Source organism: Asterias amurensis, chromosome 3 (assembly GCF_032118995.1).
Source record: "Asterias amurensis chromosome 3, ASM3211899v1".
Lineage (NCBI taxonomy): Eukaryota > Metazoa > Echinodermata > Asteroidea > Forcipulatida > Asteriidae > Asterias > Asterias amurensis.
The window spans coordinates 1,505,262-1,524,771 of record NC_092650.1 but is presented as its reverse complement, the minus strand read 5'-3'; the positions used below and the strand labels follow the sequence as shown (position 1 = coordinate 1,524,771).

Sequence of the window (19,510 nt, the reverse complement as noted above, 5' to 3'; positions counted from 1 at the left end):
TAAGGCTTGAACTTGTTTTGAAATACTGGCGATGGTTCTGCCTCAGTGGTGTGTAAATAACATTTAGGTAATTGGCTGGGACTTGCTTTTGTTTAAGAACACACTGGAGGTTGGAAGCAGTCTACAGAGCTGTGAATTGACTCTGAGAGAGTTGCGACAAATTGCAATTAGAAGCAATTTTTTTTACAAAAAAAAGCTCTAGGGGTTTACCATACGAGGGCAGAAGAGATAACCCCCCCCCCCCCCCAAAAAAAAAAGTTACATTTTCCTAGCATACAGAAGTACCCCCCCCCCCCCAACTAAAATCCTCTACAGAATTCCACACAAAGACACAATAGGTGGGGGGGGGGCCACAATTTGGGGTTGGAGAGCTGAATTTCTTCATGATGGAGTAACTCAACATTAATGAGATACAGTTGTAAATTCTTATAAATTAGCAGAAGCAAACCGGGAAAATGACATTTTAAATCAGCCCTCACCACAAGACAATGTATCCAGTTATTTGTGGAAACCACATCATAAAAAATGTGAATCAAATGACAAGAAAAAAGAACACCCAAGTGAAACTAAGTTAAGTTTCCCAGCAAAGTATTGCACAAACACAAAGCATTTATTTGTTATTATTTATTTACACCATACACATCCTCGTCAAACTTGTACAAAAGCTTACTATAATATTTGGCTCTGTCAAGTTTGAATAAACTTTACAAAAAATGAAGTATAACTTCAACACTACATCTGTAACCCTTCTAATGTTGAATATGCAATGTTCACCTTTGGTAATTTGGCGCTATATAAATCCAGTTATTATTATGATAGATAATTTATGCCAGCCTGCAATACAATATTGTGTGACTTAAAGTCATATGCAGTTGGTTCTCAATATGAAGAGCACTATTAAGAATGGGTTCTGCTTACAAAGAGTACATTCTAAAGTCCTGAATCTCATTTCTGCTTTGTGTTTCTTTGTTTTGGTTTTGCTATCCTCTTATAACAATTATACTTTAAAAAGGTAATTTGGCCAGTCTCTAAGACCTTGTTATACAACAAGAGTGGACTGTACACAATAACAAATGTGCGTAGTTCTGCGTGATAAATTGCTACAAAATGCTACGCCTGTAGACAGCTAATTGGTTATAACTGGTTGGTCAACTCGCTGGAAAATAGCACAAAGAGTAGGAGGGTTAATCAAGGAAATAAAATGAGGCAGTGGAAATGGATGATGAAATGCCCCAAGCGACGTATGGCCCTTTTAGCCTTGCGTTAAGGATTATAAGCTGGGCTCTATTTTATATTATAGAGTTGCTTTAAGCAGAAAACATTGCTTAACATGTTTGTGCCAAGCACAACTATGCAGGATACCACCTACATTTTGTACAGGAAGATGATATTTTAGCTGGTAACCTTATTCTGGTAAGCATAATTTTGTTGTGCTTAGCAACTTTTTATGTATAAGCAGCTTTATGAAATTGGGCCCATGTAAGTTCTATTCTCTTTGGGCCAACATGGAAAAAATCCATTTATGTTTAACAAAAATTTAAAAACAACAAACTTCACACCAATGATTTAATCAGTGGAAACAACAGTTTCAAAAGCAACAAATCAAACCGATAAAGTGTCTTGAAATTTTGTAGGGGTTGAGTGTGGAAGATAAACTTCCATTCTTATGAGAATTCCTGGATCACAGGGACTGTCTGAGCACAAGGTAGTTATCATCGGTGTTTGACCATGAAAAGAATGGTCCAAGGTTCAGCTTCCGACTTGGGTGTGATAACTCGTTTAGTGTGTAAAGCACTGGTCCAGCTGTACTCTCAATTTCCGACAGGTACCTCAGTTTAGCTACACCACTTGAGGTAGTAGGTTCATCTTCAACAAAGATTATCTGAGTTTATAGCAAACCGCTTGACCAGATATCAAGTTGACGCAGATTTAAGTTCAGCTCAGTTTGTCAAGTTCAGGTCAGACTTTGACCTCTGACTGGCTTCAAATGGAGAAGAGGTCACCAGCAGAGGGCAGGGGTGCTAACCCCCCAGTGACGTCTGGCAGTAGCGTCAGATCTGGTAGATTCTGTATATGAGATTCAAGGTCTTTGCGCACCATGGTCACGTTGGTCAGTTTGGCTTCAAAGTCCTGGAAGAGGTTTTGACAAGGAAGAAGGCGAAGCGTTAAACAAAAAATTAGTTGAAAAATTTAACTGATTATGCAAATTGATAAAAAAATGCAATCCATGCTTCATACAATAATGTATTTTGATACAATAATTTAATAGTCATAAATGGCAGCTGGTCAAAATTTTGAACAAAACATTCTTCTGGCAGGAGAGTGTTTGTTGCTAGGGTGCAAAATTTTAAAAAAAGTCATTAAAAGTCTTATTATTATCTTATTAAGTCTTAAAAAGTCTTTAAAAAAAAGTCTTATTATTATGTAATTGAAAGAAACTGAGTGTTTCTGACCTTAAGTTTCTCTTCCGATGCTTTGAGTTTCTGTTGCTGTGATATTCTGTAGTTTTTCAGCATCTTCATGACGTGTTGTCTGTCTTCCAACTCTAGGGATAATCTAACGTTGTAGTCATCGAGGAGGGAGCAGGCATCATTCACCAACGCTGACAGTCGGTCCGCACCTTCTGTGTCTGAATAGCAATTATTAAATTTACAAAAATTAATTTTAAAAGAAATTCCATCATGTGACACAAGGCAATTGACATTCATATGTTGAGATACACAAAGTGAGAAGACTGGTCTTTGACAATTACCAATAGTGTCCAGTGTCTTTAACTTTTTATAATAAAACCCCTCGGCCAATAAGACAAACCTTCGATCTTTTCCAGCAGGCTGGTATCCTGAACTTCGGGGGGCAATTTTGCGATCTGTTCCCTCACAACGGCATCACTTGAAGCTGAGTTATCCATATCCTGAAGAGCTTGTACTATCTCATCAGCCTTCAAGAAAACGAGGAACACTTTAGTTACTTAAAAAAAAAAAACCTATTGCAACAGTTTTGGGGTAAAACCAGCTGTATATATACAGTTTGTTTTACCCCAAAACTGTTGCAATCGTTTTTCTGTCATATGTGACAGTGTGCATGTGATGGTAATACCTGGGCCACAGGTATATTTCAGGGCAGATCAGGGGTGAGAGTTATTACTGAAAAATGGGTTTGAACAAACTTTAGGATGTATGTTAGTACGATGGATTTCCACCTTATGGTACCCCTAGAGTTATTGATTTCAATGAGCTTCTTGGAAAGGTAAGCTCATTGCTAGAGAAGCAGGTCAAAGAGCAGGATTTCATTCTATCTGAAAAAATATCTGAATTCTGATGGAAGTCTAACATTTCTCATTCTAGTAAGATATTCTGATTTGCTTTGATTTTGATTTGGAGCAGGGTTCACTTCCCTATATCCATTATCTTTATCAACATTATTGGCCGTCCTTGATCATCTTTCTTAAAGGGGCACAGCATTTTTCCTCTGGTTAAAGGAGCACTTCAATTGGAAAATTTTAATTTGCTTTGGAACTTTGCAAAGGGCACTACAGCAATTGCTGTGGGTGCTGTGGGTTATTTCGAGTTATCTTCTCCTTCCAATATTAAAATGAGACGGCCCAAGACTTACATCTGGGACTTCTTCCGGGTCTACATGTTCTTCCTCCTCCTCATCTCCCTCTCCATCAAGTAACTCGTGCAAGGCCTCAAACTTCTCTCCGAATGAGCCTTCAAATTGTTGCTCCTTCTTAGGGGCTTCTTCATTGAGGCTCTCCGAATCCGACTGAGGCGGGGCGGTGGCTGGCGAAGGTTTACGCTGAGAGTGATGGTGGCGTGATTCACCTCGGCGCCCATCTCTGTGTCGAGGCTCGCTGTGTCGCGATTTCTTCACTACCGGTTCTCCACCTGCAAGAAATTACGCCAGCCCATTAGAATTAACAATCTCTACCGAAAAGTCAACCTATCTGCATGCAAGCGTGTAAAGCCCAAATGAACAAGAGACCAAATGAACAACAGAAAAATGTTTAGTAACCCAATTTGACAAAATCAAGCACTTCATCAATGACATTGTTAATTGATATACAAAGAGCACTGAAATAACTGCTGAATCAGTGGTTTTCATACTGTTGTTCATAAAATGGACAGGAACAAAAATGTGTAGCCATAGATTGTGGCTTTACACAATCAGCAAATGCTGAATGCTGAACAGTTAAACTCACGAGGCCGTATAAAGCAGACCAGCATTTGGCCATAAAGAAAGAAAAATATATGTCTGATATATGATGTGCTTATCCTACAGTTGGATTTGATGCATTGGGGTATTTATGGAGAAGGGGTCAACATTTGAATTTTCAGTTGGGTAGTTTGGGAAGTATGTATTTATTTAGAGTACACTATGTTAAATCATTGGAACCCTGTTCTATTCTGCTCAGCAGAACATTTCTGTTAAGCAGCTCTATGAAATTGGGCCCTGGCATGGAGTAGAATGATAAGTGACAGAAAAGACAATGGAGATTGCTGAAGGAGGGCTTTATCCTACCATGGATGAAGACATCCTGATGGTAATGATGATTTTGTTTGACGATTTAAACCTACCTGAGAGAGTTGATGTCATTTTAAGCAGCAAGTGGGAATGGAACACACATCTCTCTGCCCACACACTTAGCACTCTTGCTAGTGCCTTTTTCGTTTTCTCATCTTCTGCGGTTCTATTAAAGAGGAGAAATTTAAATGAAAAATAGTTTGAAAAATATGATTATCACTGTTGTTAACCCTCCACCTCTTTGTACAATTTTTGAGCGAGTTGTCGACCAACCATTTGAAACAGTTGTGCAGGCATCGAAATAACCCACAGCACCTGCATGAATTGCTGTGGTACCCTGTGGTTTTCCTGTGGCGCCCTCTGCAAAGTTCCAATAAAATTTTCCTCATAGAGTGCCCCTTACCAGAGGAAAATTGCTGTGCCCCTGAGCGAAGTTCAAGGTCTTTAAATTTATATTGTACTATGTATGCACTCACCAATTGATATCATAGTTATGTATATGTTACAGACTGGCATAGTGTCCATTATTTAAAAGCACAGTGGGTGGTATTGGGTGGTCTGACAGTAGAAGGGTTGACTGTGTACTGTGTAGATGTAGATCCAGCAACTGGGCACTGTACTTAACAAATACAAAATTGACCTTTGCAGTTCATACAAAAATGCAAAATTAACTTTGTACTGTGTACATAGATGCATTCCCTCACACAAGATGATGATTCAAAGCATAAGTCATATTGTTGAAGGGCATACTTAAATCTGAAATTTAACACCAATGGATGATATTCAAGGGTCAGACAGTTGGAGGGTTGTCCATGGGGGTTAATTGATTTTTTTTTCTTTTTTTTCTGGCAAATGTTGATTATATTATTGACTTACTCCATAACATGGATGAATGCGTTGTGGATGGCTGTGCTGAATTCCTTAGTGAACTCTCCCCCCTTCTTCTTGCCATTTTGCACCACATCATTTGCGAGATAGATGAACACAAGTTTGTGACGTGTCTTGGCTTTAAAAAAACGAAAATGCAAGTTAACGAAAAAAATAAGAAAATTAACAGCTAAACAGCATCAGAAATAACCCACGATAAATTAGACAGAAACCAGTCCCAAGTGCCAACATTGCTTTTTTAACATAGACATTACTGGTGTACAGGCTACAAAATGCCATAGTTGCAAAACCCCTAACCCTCCTCCCTACGCCGTTGGGAAGAGGGCAAGTTACGATTATCACAACAACAACTACATATGCCATTGCCAGATATATTATTCAAACTTTGAAAACCGCATCGGACATCTTTGGGTCGAGTAACTTGGAATTGGACAAGAGACAGACCCCCTGTCTATTCAATATTCAATTCTAAGTTTGTATAACAAACAATTAACTAATCTCCATTTTTATCATAAAATCTGCATTTCAAAATCGACTTTGAGTATTAATTACTATTATTTTTATATTTTTATTTTTACTTACAACATTTACAATACCTTTTTTACTATAGCCCTATATTACACATTTAACATAATAATAGCTCGATATCACGATCAAACAGAAGTAAGTATTTTTTAACAAATTCACTGGTCGGAGATGCATACAAAACATTGTCTAAAAAATCCATTAATAATATCATTTAACCCCCCACCCCCCACCCCCACCCCCGCAATCCACACCTGCCGGAAAATGAACAGCCAGACATGACACTCCATTCATTTCACTAGCATTCAATACTAAAAATTACCTTTCATTAGACCCAGTAACTGGGGCGCTGTACTCCTTTTCAACAATTTTTTACTTTATCTGTCGTACTAGCGCCCCAGGGAATGGCACAGAATTTTAACGAATACCCAGTTTTTCGCGACACCCAGCCACAAAAAATGCCTCAAAATGACAAAAAGACCAAACAAACTAGCTCAAAAATCGCCTACTCTATTCTCGATACGTCTAGGATGTAACATCAGGCATTTAATTGTACTCACGATCATTTTTTAAACTCCAAATCGATGATTTTTAACTCCGCATCGTGGAGCGATTGACAAGTCTGCGATTTTCGGATGTGTATGGTAACGAAACATGGCGTCGCGTTGTGGGTGGATGTCCATCAACGGCTGTTTAATGCTACACTTGTTAGAGGCGTTGCAGCGAATGCTATACATTGTACACGGGGATGGGTACAGGCGCTGCAGCTAGCGAGTGCCCACGTGCGTTCAATCATGGGCAACGTAACTTACACGGTGCCGGGTTGTTGGAAAATTATCAGAAAGGGGGTGAAAGGTTCTCAGAAAGGGAATATTGTCTGAAAGAGGGGATTTTTCTGGTCATCGCCCCCCCCAAAAAAGAAGAAAAAAAAAAGGGGGAAAAATATGATAAATAAAATATAAAAACCGCTGTACTTCATCTAGGCCTACGATTTTTGTGCATGGTTAAATTGCTTCTTATAATGTTTAGTGCTGCCAGTGTCACTGTAGAATTTTTTTTTATTTATTTATCATCTTTTTTCCCCTTTTTTTCGTTTTTTCCTTCTTTTTTTTGGGGGGGGGAGGGCGATGACCAGAAAAATCCAGACCAGCAGACTTCATCCAGAACCATCCAGCTTCATCCAGCAGACTTCAGACCAGAAAAATCCCCTCTTTCAGACAATATTCCCTTTCTGAGAACCTTTCACCCCCTTTCTGATAATTTTCCAACAACCCGGCACCGTGTAAGTTACGTTGCCCATGATTGAACGCACGTGGGCACTCGCTAGCTGCAGCGCCTGTACCCATCCCCGTGTACAATGTATAGCATTCGCTGCAACGCCTCTAACAAGTGTAGCATTAAACAGCCGTTGATGGACATCCACCCACAACGCGACGCCATGTTTCGTTACCATACACATCCGAAAATCGCAGACTTGTCAATCGCTCCACGATGCGGAGTTAAAAATCATCGATTTGGAGTTTAAAAAATGATCGTGAGTACAATTAAATGCCTGATGTTACATCCTAGACGTATCGAGAATAGAGTAGGCGATTTTTGAGCTAGTTTGTTTGGTCTTTTTGTCATTTTGAGGCATTTTTTGTGGCTGGGTGTCGCGAAAAACTGGGTATTCGTTAAAATTCTGTGCCATTCCCTGGGGCGCTAGTACGACAGATAAAGTAAAAAATTGTTGAAAAGGAGTACAGCGCCCCAGTTACTGGGTCTAACCTTTCATGAGTTCTCCAAACCAAATTTTAACAATCTTCTTGGCGTGTTTCCTGTGGTGAATCAGCCATAGGGACATTGTCTGGATACTCTGCTGAGAGTTGGTTAGGCCAGAAAGCTTTTCAATCAACGCACTGTCTGAAAAAGAGCTCATTTTGGATGATTCTCGAGCTAAAAATTCAGTACTAAAAATTCACTTATCCTGAGACCAAAAGAAAGTGTCAGTCTCTTTCAGATTGTTTGATTTATATGTATTTTTGTAACAATCAATTTAAAGTTTGAGTAAACAATATTCTATTAATAATAAATCAAATGTACAAAACGGTATTTAATAATTGTATTTTAGAATTATGTTATATGGTAATTTTTGTTTTGTTGTGTAATCTTTACAAATTACCAACGAGGATGGTGTTAATTCCAGGCTTCATACCGCGGTATGTGAATGAGTAATGTTTGGGTACCAGTCTGTTTGTTGTTATTTTCTGATTTTGCTGCAAAACATGTGTGTTGTTTGTATGTGTTCGGCATACGACGTGAAGTTTTTGTGCCTAAAGTAACACTTTACGTTGATGAAGAGTTTCTACAATGCCGTACGCCAATCAACCAACAATTAGTATTACGGAATTAAAAGAAGACAACGTAAAATTTGTCATTGAGGACACTGATTTGAGGTAAAAAAACAACAGTTCATGCGGTGTCAAAACTTTCTTGTGAGTCACAATGTGACAACTCCGCCACATGAGGGCGCTATTTCTGTAGTCTATTATTTTGACCATTATTTTAATTGGTCAAAAACTTATAAAGCAATGAAAGAAAACCAAAAAAACTCAAATTGTTCCTGTAACAAAGCTTCCTCAATAACATAATAACCTTCATGATACTTGTATTTTGTATTGTATTAATTGTTGTTATACTTTTATTAATAAAAATAATAATGTAATTGTAACGTAAGTTGCATTCATCCTGGTGCTGAGTAGGCCTAACTAAAAGTTAAAATAGGGAGTAAGTTTATTTTTTCGATTGTATGTTCTTCATTTGTAAAAGTAAGCCTCTGTCGTCTGCAATGCAAGTTTATGGCATCCTGGTAAGCCGATCTTCACGGATGAAACGTACGTGAGGCTTCGTTCAAGCGCAGAGACTGGAACTGGAACGACTGTTCAAAGTGAAGAATCTGATTGTGTTATTTAAATAAAGACATCTGGTGCATCATTGATGTCATTCTGACGAAAGCCCTCATTGAATATTGAAATTCTACTATACTATTGGAAACATAACATTGAATTATTATACTGCTAATTTTGTTTTTAAATCATGAATGAAACAAGTTATGAACAGATTGGAAATGTTGTCCATTTCATTTTATTTTTGTTTTGTGGTTGACTTGGTTATCAATCAATTACTTAGTTGCGATAACGTAACCCTCCTGCCGACCAATTACTTAGGTGTTCTTTGTGTTTGTTTTATTTTATGTTACAGTGTTGCAAACAGTCTTCGTCGAGTATTCATCGCAGAAACACCAACAATCGCCATTGACTGGATCCAGATTGAGGCAAATAGCTCAGTGCTCCACGATGAGTTCATTTCACAACGAGTGGGTGAGTGGGTAAAATCCATAGTTAGGTACTGGCATAGGTTGCAATAGTTTGCGATTAACGTGACCCTACAATCAACAGCAAAGCTGAAGGGTTACGAGCAGGTTTTGTTGCAAAATAGGAATTGGTCCAACACATACAATTTTGACAGCTAGTTCCTAGATTTGTCTCATTTTTGCTACTTTCGAAAATCATGATGCAAATTTTAAGAACATGAGCTTGATACTCAATGTCTAATGAATCCTTTCATAACACTCAAAACACCCTTGAGAAAATATTTTGAAGAAAAAAAAGAGAGCCCGGAGCAAGAATTTGTCCTCGGGAGGAGGGTTGCGTTATCGCAACTAAGGTTGCAAATGGTGGGCCCAGGAGTGGTGGAAAGATAGGGTGGAAGATGACCGAGCTTATTACTGTTATAACAACCCAACTTGATAAACAAGGGACAATTATTGTGGTTATAGTTCAATTTGCCACGAGTTAAATGGAGAGTCATAATTTGGTTTTTGTCAGCAAATGCTGATAAGGCAAATTAGCAAGAAAGAAACAATAAAGGTCATTCGTTGAAGTTTCAGCTGAACAGTGTCTACTGAAAACAGCAAACAATTGTCACAAGAATGTTTTGTCCATGCTCTGTTCAGCTGCAATTTAAGATCTAATTTTTATACTTTTTTGTTTTGTTTTATTTTCAGGTTTGATTCCCTTAACAAGTGATGATGTCGTTGATGGGATGAACTATAATAGGGTAAGCTATAAATGGAAATACCCCAAAGGAAGAAAACAAAAGAAACTAAAAACAAACATCACCAATAAGTTCCACAAAAAGGAAGAACATCACATAATTCCATCAACCAGTAATGAGTTGACAGGGAGAGAGGCGAAAAGAAGCATTCTTGACTCCTGTGAATTATCATGTTTGTTGAAATATAATCTGCTTGGTTTAAAGCAAGGCTACAAACCCTCCTACCGTCTGACCATTTAATATAATCCCTGTGATTTTGATTTATCGATGCCAGCCTGCTGTGTGATATCATGTGGTGAGTGCATCGACTACACAGTCAACCCTCCTACTGTCTGACCATTCAATATCATCCCTTGTGGTTCTGAATGATAAATACACTATGCGAGTCAGCAATGTTACATCATTGGTAAATGTATCGCTCCACATAACACATAGTCAACCCTCCTACCATCTGACCATTCAATATCATCCACTGTGGTTTTCAGTGATAGATAAACTATGCCAACCTGCAATATTATATCACTACACATGACACGTACGAACCACAGTTCTTTGCACAGTTGTGCCACCATACACAATCTGTCGAGTTGAATGGTCTAAAACAGTTGGTCCACTCGCTGGAAAATGTTTCCAAGAGTAGTAGTGTTAAGACTACTTTGAATAAAATAAGATTTACTTTCCATCTTGCCTTCTTCAATAACCTACATGTACCTCATCTTCTCCCACATCTCTCTTGAAGGATTGTAATTGTGAGGAATTTTGCGCAGACTGCTCTGTAGAGTTCATCCTCGATGTCAAATGCACGGACGATCAGACGCGGCATGTTACGTCCAGAGATCTCATCTCAAACAACCCAAAAGTAGTACCGGTAAGTTGCCTAACCGAGTTTTCACCTATAGTATAGCTACAAATGTACTCTTATTTGATATTGTCTTTATTTTTGGGGGCTTATTTACAATGCCAGTACAATGCCGGTTTAGTGGTTGTGAAAACATTAGTTGTGAACTCTGTCTCACTGTGAGTATTGGGAAGTTTTTACCCAGTTTTAGATAACCACAAAATTGACCTTTGACATTTGACTTCAGGTGACCTCAAGACACAGGGAGGATGAATCAAGCGAGTATGGTGAAACAGACGGTAAGTGTTCAATTGCAAAGTATTTTGTTTTTGCACCTAAGGGAATCGTTGCAATAACAGAGGTGAGAAATTGCAGACTTTTATCTGAATTCAGACTTTCTAAACCAGCCTTGTGTAGACAATTAGTGATTAATTTTTAGAAATGTAAATAAATCTGCTCTTTGATCTTCTTCTCTAGGGCTCAGGACACTGTTCCTAAAAGCTCTGTGAAATCTAAACTCCACGGTTAACCAAAAGGTAGAAATGCCTCCTAAAAATTTGAATCCTAGTTTCGGACTTTTTTTGTCACCAATGACTGAGACTCTCACCCCTTAATAATCAACTTTGAAAATGTTTTGTTTAAAACTATATGATGCTTCTTTATTGTGCGTTTTTGTTATTTTCATTGTGTAGATATCCTAATTGTCAAGCTCCGCAAAGGGCAGGAGTTGAAATTCCACGCCTTTGCGAGAAAAGGCTTCGGTAAAGAGCATGCCAAATGGATCCCCACAGCTGCTGTTGCTTTTGAATACGATCCAGACAATGCTTTCAGAAACACAGTGTACCCTAAACCAGAAGAATGGCCGAAAAGTGAATTCACAGAGCTGGATGAAGACACACGTAAGTTCCAACTAACCATGTATCTATCAGAATACGCCCACGCTCCTTCAACCAATTAAGGGTGTGCACTTTTATTGTTATCGTTTTCGTTCTCGTTATCGTTCCTTAAGGCACCTTCCAAATGTTGTCCCCATATTTCTTGTTTTTTGTTTTTTTGTTTTCTTCCTTCAGCCTGTTTAGAGTGCATCAAGCTTTTCTTCAGATTTAATAATTTGTGCTGTAAAAGTTCTACCTACCAATTATTTTTTACACAAAATTTACAAAACATTTGGTGCTTATTTATCATTCCATGTGCAGTTTGATTTTTTCCCCATTTTTTTTTTCAAGAAAACATTATACTGTGTAGTCCAATTCAGAAATATTCGTAGTAAATTTTTTGAGAAAATGTTGTTGTTTTTTCCCCTTTGTAGCTGAGGCCCCTTTCGACCCCACCAGTAACCCAAGGAAGTTCTGGGTCAACGTTGAGTCGTGCGGCGCCCTCAAACCAGAGACGATCGTTCTCACAGGTCTGTCAGTTCTCAAGAAAAAGTTGAGTGACTTACAAACACAGCACAGCCACGAAACACAGAGTGAAGGATTGGCAATTAATTAGTTTGTTTAGGGGGAAATATACTTTTAGATATTTTTACTGTTGGAAGTAAAAACGAAGATGTCAAGACTTTTGGGGGGGGGGGTTGCGGTTAGAGGAGGATGTTTATGTGATGCGTTCAAGCAATATTAGTTGTTTGCCGGCCCAGGGGTCGATTTCACAAAGAGTTAGGACTCGTCTTATCTCCAGTTAAGACAAGTAACTTGTCCTAACTTAGGATTAATCTTAAGGTCTGCATGCTACAGTGCAGGGTTGGGACTCATCCTAAGTCCTAAGATACGTCTTATGTTAGGAAAAGTTTTGTGAAAACGACGGCTGGTCATTTAAAAAACTGTATACATTTTAATTTTAAACTTTAATTACCAGTGTGCATCTAAATTGACTTTGATAAAGTTGTTTAAAAAGTGTCACAGCTGAGTTTCGCAGCTTTAAGAAGATAATTTTGCTAGAGAAAGTTCTGTGTTGAGCAAAATTCAACAGGGGACCTGACTCTTATAAGCAACTTTATGAAGACTTCGCTTTCTAAAATAGGGCTTTTACAACTACTTGGATAAAAAGAACTTACAAATGACAACGCCATCTGGGTATTCTAATTCTGAATATGAATATTTTGTTTTTCTCAGTTCTCCCTCCAACCTTATCATACCACTATCCATTTTTTTAATAACTTTGTTATCATGAAGTGTTTCAGAAAACTGCTGTAATTTTGATTAAAGTCAAGTACTAAGAGAGCTTTTTTTGTCTTGAGTAAGTGAGGTCTTTGCCAGCAACACCTTTTTCGTCTTTATTTCTTATACTTTTATTAAATGTATTATTAAGCCTCCAATGCTTTGATTATTGTTTTGTTTTTATGGTTTTGTGGTTTTTTTTCTAATGTAGTTTTCAAGTTAAAAACACTGATCTGTTCCTGTAGGAGGCTTCAGTTAAAAATCTAAAAAGTCGTGGGGAGCCAGGTAATTGCAGAGAGGACAATAAAATGTAGCACTTTTATGACTAACTAGTAGTTAGTAAACAAATGCATAAATTGTAGTTATTTATTTAATATTAGTATGTCTTAAAAGTGCTACATTCTGTTTTCCCTCTCTGCAATTACAGGACAGTGTCCCAAAAACCACTACACCGTCAATTTTGTTAAGTTTTCAAATAACGACCAACAGAGGGCGTCCTAACATTAGACCGTTTTAAGTTGTGTCTCCTTTTTGCCTTGTTAAAATGTGATCATTATTGAAGGCAGTGACACTATTGGTAATTACTCAAAATAATTATTAGCATAAAACCTTACTTGGTAACGAGTAATGGGGAGAGGTTGATAGTAAAAAACATTGTGAGAAACGGCTCCCTCTGAAAAGTAATTTTCCACAAATTTGATTTCGAGACCTCGGATTTAGAACTTGAGGTCTCGAAATCAACCATCTAAAAATAATTCATTATTATCTCGCAACTTTGATGACCGATTGAGCTCAAATTTTCACAGGTTAGTTATTTTATGCATATGTTGAGATACACCAACTGTGAAGACTAGTCTTTGACAATTACCAATAGTGCACAAAGCTGAAATACTGATCAGCAGGTAAAAATTGGGTCTTTTACACTAGACCATAAAAATAAAAACGGGAAAGGGGAAAAAATATTAATGGGCTAGAGTAGAGAAACTTTCGACGAGCTTCCAAGTTCCAGAACTATCCGGGCCAATAATTTTGGAATGGAAAATTTTGCAAACTATCGGCACTCTTGTTCACAATTGTACCGCATTGCCACATGCATGAATTTCATTTTTTTGTCCGAAATACATTTATTAAACCTTTTCAAGAAAGGGTGATATATCGAGGGTTCTCTTTCGAACTAAAGAGGGCGCTCTAACAGACTAAACTAAAGTTAAAAGTGAGCAGACGACATTCACCTTTTATTTCGAGGCGCTGCACAACTAAATTTTTCCTGTAAACTTTAGGAGATTTTGCCCTCAAGTTCAAGGCAGAACATTCGGGAGAAAAGAGGAGTTGTGCGTGTAAGTATAAAGTAATGCTTATTTTATTACAAAAATAACATTTAGGCTACGCTAAGCCACATTTCAAAAAGTTTTTAAAACTTTTAAGAACTTGTAATTTATATTGTCAATTTTTTCAAGTTTAAACTAAAGAAACACAATAAGGAACATTTTGGTTTCTTTATTTGTCAAGTCATGATCATAAAGTAGTATAAAAGTTTCATTGAATTTCAGCTTTGTGAAAACAATACCACTGCCCTTCCCATTTGTTAAAATATATACAATTAATTTGTTAGTATAATTTTTACTCAGTTATTCAATTCAAAACAAAAAGCTTATCTTTGAAGTCCAACTTGTATCCTGGTAAACTAAGTGATGCTGTACTGATGTATTTCTAAACAACATGCATTAATAACATAAATAAAGGAAGATTTTCCCCATACATAAATAAGTGGTTTATCTTATTAATCAGGCTGCATGGTCTCCTCCCTCAGTAAAAAATGTTATTAAAGAATAGGATATCTTTATTTAGACTCAACTTTCTTTTGCTTCCAAAGAATAGCTCATTCATTTAGTTTCAGCAAATAAAAGTGACAATCTTTTAAAGACCTTTTTATCATTTTGTTGAAAAGGACTTGCAGACAATCAAAGCCTTGGGTTGCAAATACACAAATTTATTAGCCTTATATACAAGCACTCATCAAGTTGGCCTACACAAATATTTAGAACTTGTGCACCATAGAGAACAAATTCCCACTCTCTTCCCTAAAATTAGAGTTTAAAAAATGTCTGCCTGAGGAAAAATTTCACCTGGGGCAAGCATTGGGTACATTTTTAGATTGTTTCAAAAAATTATCCCTTTTATTTTAGATTGCTAAATGCTATTGAGGCTACAGAGTAGTTGTAATCAATACTGAAGATATTTTTGGAAACAATAATTAAATTGCCTTCAATATTTCTTTATAACTATCACAGATAATAGAAGTAGTTCATTTGCTTCAGTTCAATGTGTTGCAATTTGTAATTTCCATAAATTACAATCATACCAAACTGATGTCATGACAAGTGCCTCAAATTTGTGGACATATATTAATAAATAAAAATTACAAATTGAGTTAAAAAGCTGTGCAATAAGTTTGTTATTATTCCTGTGTATAAAAATACACTTCTTTTTATCCAATTTCTTCCTCCATGGATAATCAATCACAAATAGAACCAGAACATCACATCCAGGGTGATCAGTGTCTAGACAGCTAGGTCATGTTACAAACACATCAGTGTGCACGTACACTGCCTTTGGATCTCATTGATGTGTATTATTGTAAAGTTCACGAGCATCAGCTGCACTGTGTGAATGCTTTTATAATAGCTTTTCTAAATCACATAAACATGACATGATGTTTGTAATGTAGGCATCACGACTGATCATGTATGATCGAGTTTATCGACCAAGCGCGAAATTTGAAATGATCACATGGTACATCTTGAAATATATTGTGTGTTTTTTTAAACAAAATAGCTTTTAAAATTACTCAATTAGCAGTTCATTTTAACAATTTGGAATGGACGGGTTATCATATGTTTTCATATGTACATGTATTAAGTATATGTATAATTGAAAATGAGGGAGCTTGAGGTCACAAAAGTAGGCTAAAATAGGCCCTACACTTCAATTTCTCAATTCAATTCAATTCAATTCAATTCAATATGGTTAGAGAGGTCTGTAGGCATAAATGCATACAAAATTATAAAAATTGACCCAACCTGCAAACCCCCAAATTAATTGATCTTAACTGTCACTGACTTTTGAGCCAACTTTTCTTAGGTTTGCTCACTCACAAGTTTTGACTTAATACTTCCAATGAATGGATGGATGGTGTTTAAAAATCTATTGACAGGTCTCATGTTGATGTTTTTTTTATTGTCTTTATAACTATGAGACTAAAACCTAGACAGACTTCCATAATTATTGCCACACAATGCATCCTTTCGTGGAAGTCTTCCTGCTAAATTATGACAAGGATCTGGCAAAAAAAAAAATCACTCAGCTGTCAACAAAATGAATTGTACAGACTTGATCATGTCTAAACCATAGGATCACAGCATTGGTCATTTTGAAGAGGGTTGGGGCGTGGCTGGGGGGGATTGCATCCTGTTACATAACCAGCAACCATGACCCATGATCATAGAGGAATGCCATGATGTAACACAACCTAAGTACATGTATCAGCATCCACCATATTAGTAGGCCTTCAACAACTTCCTGTCCTTTGGCTAATAATGACCTTGATCTCAAATGAGTTCCAGATCATGTTCTCTTTGTTGTCAGCTTTCAGCCTTTGGTCTTGTTTGGAACATGGAAACATACAGATGAAGGAAATACAGAAGGAATCAGAACAAAGAGCTTGCATGGAGGAGGAAAAATTACAAACCAAGGCCTTCAATTTTGTTTTTGAAGGGGGCACAGCAATTATTTTCCTTTAGTAGGCCCTTTGAAGGGGCACTTCTGAGGAAATTTAAATTGGAACTTTGCTGAGGGCACCAAAGCAAAAGCACACATGGCACTACGGCAATTGCGGTGATTCCACGGGTTATTTCGAAGCCTGCAAACACTTGCTCTATGATCAAGAACCTTATCACTTAACCTGGAGTGAAACTGGTGGAGAAAAAATAGCCTAAATCGCCCTTTGGATGTTGTGGCAACAAGCTTACTCTTATTTAGGGCTTAAAGTGAGTTCAAGCTATGGGTATATTGACTATTGTGACAACCACAGAGTTTAATGAATATGAAGTAGATATCCTAGCTACATGTATATATAGTTTACTTCTCCAAGCTAAAAACATCTTATCTTTCAATTCAAAGTCATGACAAATTTATGCTAATCTTTAAGTTTACACAATATTGGTATCTTACTTGAAACCTTGTATCAGATCCATGACAAACAGAGTGTGTTTACACAAAGCAGGAGGTATCTTTGATCAGTTTGTTTTAAGTCCACTGGTAATTCAAAACAACTTAAAGATTTTCTCAGGATAGTTTAGTTACTGGAAACAGTGGGTTGAGATTATGATTTGATCTGTGTTTACCGATAGGCTAATCACAGCATATCACACTCCCATGGTTGGAGACCAATTCCTACTTAGCTACCTGCATGGTCTAATCATGGTTAAACTTTTTAGCCTTCTTTTGCCCCAAGTATAGACTCTCTATAAGTGCATTTTTCTCTCTCAAAAATAGTTTTTTTTTTAACAGGTGGTAAGAATGACACCCCAGACATTTTACCATATAATGTTGTTTTTATATTACTTCTATTAGCTAATGTAATATTAATATTTCTACCTCCAAGGTAATATATTAATAATAATTAAGTGAGCTTGTTATCTCTCAACCACTATAACAACATCCATTATGACATGCAAAACAAAGCTGTGTGTAAATTGCTATGATAACACACAAACACACAGCAAGAACTAGTGGATACCTTTTGTCTGATTTTTAAAACCATTTCTTTCCTTTGACTTAGTCCACTTAAAAGAAACGTTTGAGAAACTCATCTGTGCCAAATGCTTGTTACCCTCTGTCAGTTTAGAATTTAACAGATGCCTTTGCCTTTTCTGTTGGGGCAAGTCCTTTTGAAAATAAGTACCACTCAGAAGAACAATTTCAGTTCATCCATAGAAAAAGTGATTTTCTTATAATTTTCTTTTATATAGAATCTGCAAAGCAGTCTTCAATCCATGAGACATAAAGCCATGTTGTTGTATTGGCAACAGCTATGCAGTAAACCTGTAGCCTACTTCCACCATGAAAATGAAAACCCAATTATTGGGCCAAATAAATTAAGTCTTCTTTTTATTGCTAAAAGAAATACTGGTATCCACAAAGACCATCAACTTCATACAATGTTATATACTAGTTCTACCTTACTCTATGGTTCTACATCCTTGCTTGATGCATGAAGGAAGGACTCCATGTTTGAAACCATAAGCATAAAAATTAAAATCTGCAAACTGAAGGTTACATAAATAGTTGTATGAGCAACAAAGCGTGTGAAGTTCCTTCCCCTAACTTTTAAGTACAACATCATGTGTATGTTTGGGGAAAATCCAGGAACCTTTATCATGGAACAATGCTATTTATAATGTATCTTGTTCTGTATTTGGTCTGTCCTGACCATATGTAAGGACAAACCTCTATGGTCCGACCCACTCAAGTAATTCATAGTGTGAATTGCACTTAAAAGAGCAAGTTGCTCTATGACTGAACTGCCTATAAAGTAAATCTATAGAGAGCATACAAGGACCAGATGAACCATACTTTGAATTGTTTTCAAAAAGCTAATTGTAAAGCTAGGTCCACCATGTGAGTTGGAGCCTGCATAGAGCATTGGCTACCTCCATGCATATTGCATGTATAGCAATGGTTGGAGTTGGCCAGAAATCCTTGACCCTAATGGAATTACTCAGTTACAAGAATGGCCTTTATTTGGCATGAAGGCACTTCTGAGAAACAGAACAAAACAATCCTTAGAAAACCAAATTGATGGGCTATAACAAGCATGCACGGTTACTCTTTGACCAGTGAGTGTAGTTATGCAAGCCAATCATGTAATGGTAAGCACAGCCTTATTATGTAATGTTATGTAACAGCTCTTGAACAATGTTATCTATAAGGAGTATGTGGTACATAAAGGCTCAATGTACATGTACATGTACATACACATGTACAATCTTCTTTGACAATGGTGCACTACTATTAGTACACACTGTGAACCACACACATAAACCTGAACCAGTACCCTTGATAGGCTGGACTCCAATTATTGTAGCATTTACCCCTGGCTCTATGATTTATCTTGGCCATTGGCTAAATCATCCAAAAGATGTAATTGTGGTCACAAGGCATGATTGTTTTAGAGGTGTCGACCCGAAGGTTCGATAGTCCGAATGCACAAATTTCCCATAACAGGGGGTTCATTAGTTCGAATATGAAATAGGGTTCATTAATCCGAACATTTGATGCGATAGTCCAAAGGTTCATTCGTCCGAAGGTTCATTGATAGGTTTCGGTAGTCCAAATCGACGATATAGTCCGAATCGACGATTGAACCTTATTGTCGATTCGGACTATTGAACCTTTGGACTATTGAACCTTCAGAGGCCATGCA

General features: G+C 37.2%; 3 protein-coding genes across 3 annotated transcripts in view; 2 read left to right on the top strand and 1 right to left on the bottom strand.

Moving 5' to 3' along the window:
* Positions 1-598: 598 nt before the first annotated feature.
* LOC139935058 (regulation of nuclear pre-mRNA domain-containing protein 1B-like) lies at positions 599-7,908 on the bottom strand. The gene is made up of 7 exons (XM_071929507.1): positions 7,705-7,908; positions 5,401-5,530; positions 4,578-4,690; positions 3,613-3,887; positions 2,812-2,938; positions 2,454-2,629; positions 599-2,130 (listed from the first exon to the last, which is right to left on the bottom strand). Exons 1-7 carry the CDS (start codon positions 7,853-7,855, stop codon positions 1,984-1,986), a joined length of 1,119 nt encoding a protein of 372 aa, XP_071785608.1. The 5' UTR covers positions 7,856-7,908; the 3' UTR covers positions 599-1,983.
* LOC139935060 (Fanconi anemia core complex-associated protein 24-like) overlaps positions 7,405-19,510 on the top strand; it is a 48,107-nt gene continuing 36,001 nt past the window's right edge. The window contains exon 1 of the mRNA XM_071929512.1: positions 7,405-7,471. The gene's annotated coding sequence lies outside the window, so the exon portion shown is untranslated. The remainder of the gene's footprint in view (positions 7,472-19,510) is intronic.
* On the top strand, positions 8,180-15,363 carry LOC139935059 (DNA-directed RNA polymerase II subunit RPB3-like). Its single transcript, XM_071929509.1, has 7 exons — positions 8,180-8,372; positions 9,178-9,296; positions 9,983-10,035; positions 10,772-10,900; positions 11,118-11,169; positions 11,563-11,769; positions 12,180-15,363. The coding sequence occupies exons 1-7, from the start codon at positions 8,287-8,289 to the stop codon at positions 12,359-12,361; spliced, it is 828 nt and encodes a 275-aa protein (XP_071785610.1). The 5' UTR covers positions 8,180-8,286; the 3' UTR covers positions 12,362-15,363.

Excerpts from the sequence above, each read along its gene's own strand:
- LOC139935058 (XM_071929507.1), bottom strand. The coding sequence starts at position 7,855 with ATGAGCTCTTTTTCAGACAGTGCGTTGATTGAAAAGCTTTCTGGCCTA. Across the intron at positions 4,691-5,400 it reads GCATTCATCCATGTTATGGA|AACCGCAGAAGATGAGAAAA; the intron begins GTAAGTCAATAA and ends CCTCTTTAATAG. Across the intron at positions 2,131-2,453 it reads CATCGGAAGAGAAACTTAAG|GACTTTGAAGCCAAACTGAC; the intron begins GTCAGAAACACT and ends AACCTCTTCCAG.
- LOC139935059 (XM_071929509.1), top strand. The coding sequence starts at position 8,287 with ATGCCGTACGCCAATCAACCAACAATTAGTATTACGGAATTAAAAGAA. Across the intron at positions 8,373-9,177 it reads ATTGAGGACACTGATTTGAG|TGTTGCAAACAGTCTTCGTC; the intron begins GTAAAAAAACAA and ends TTTATGTTACAG. Across the intron at positions 11,770-12,179 it reads AGAGCTGGATGAAGACACAC|CTGAGGCCCCTTTCGACCCC; the intron begins GTAAGTTCCAAC and ends TCCCCTTTGTAG.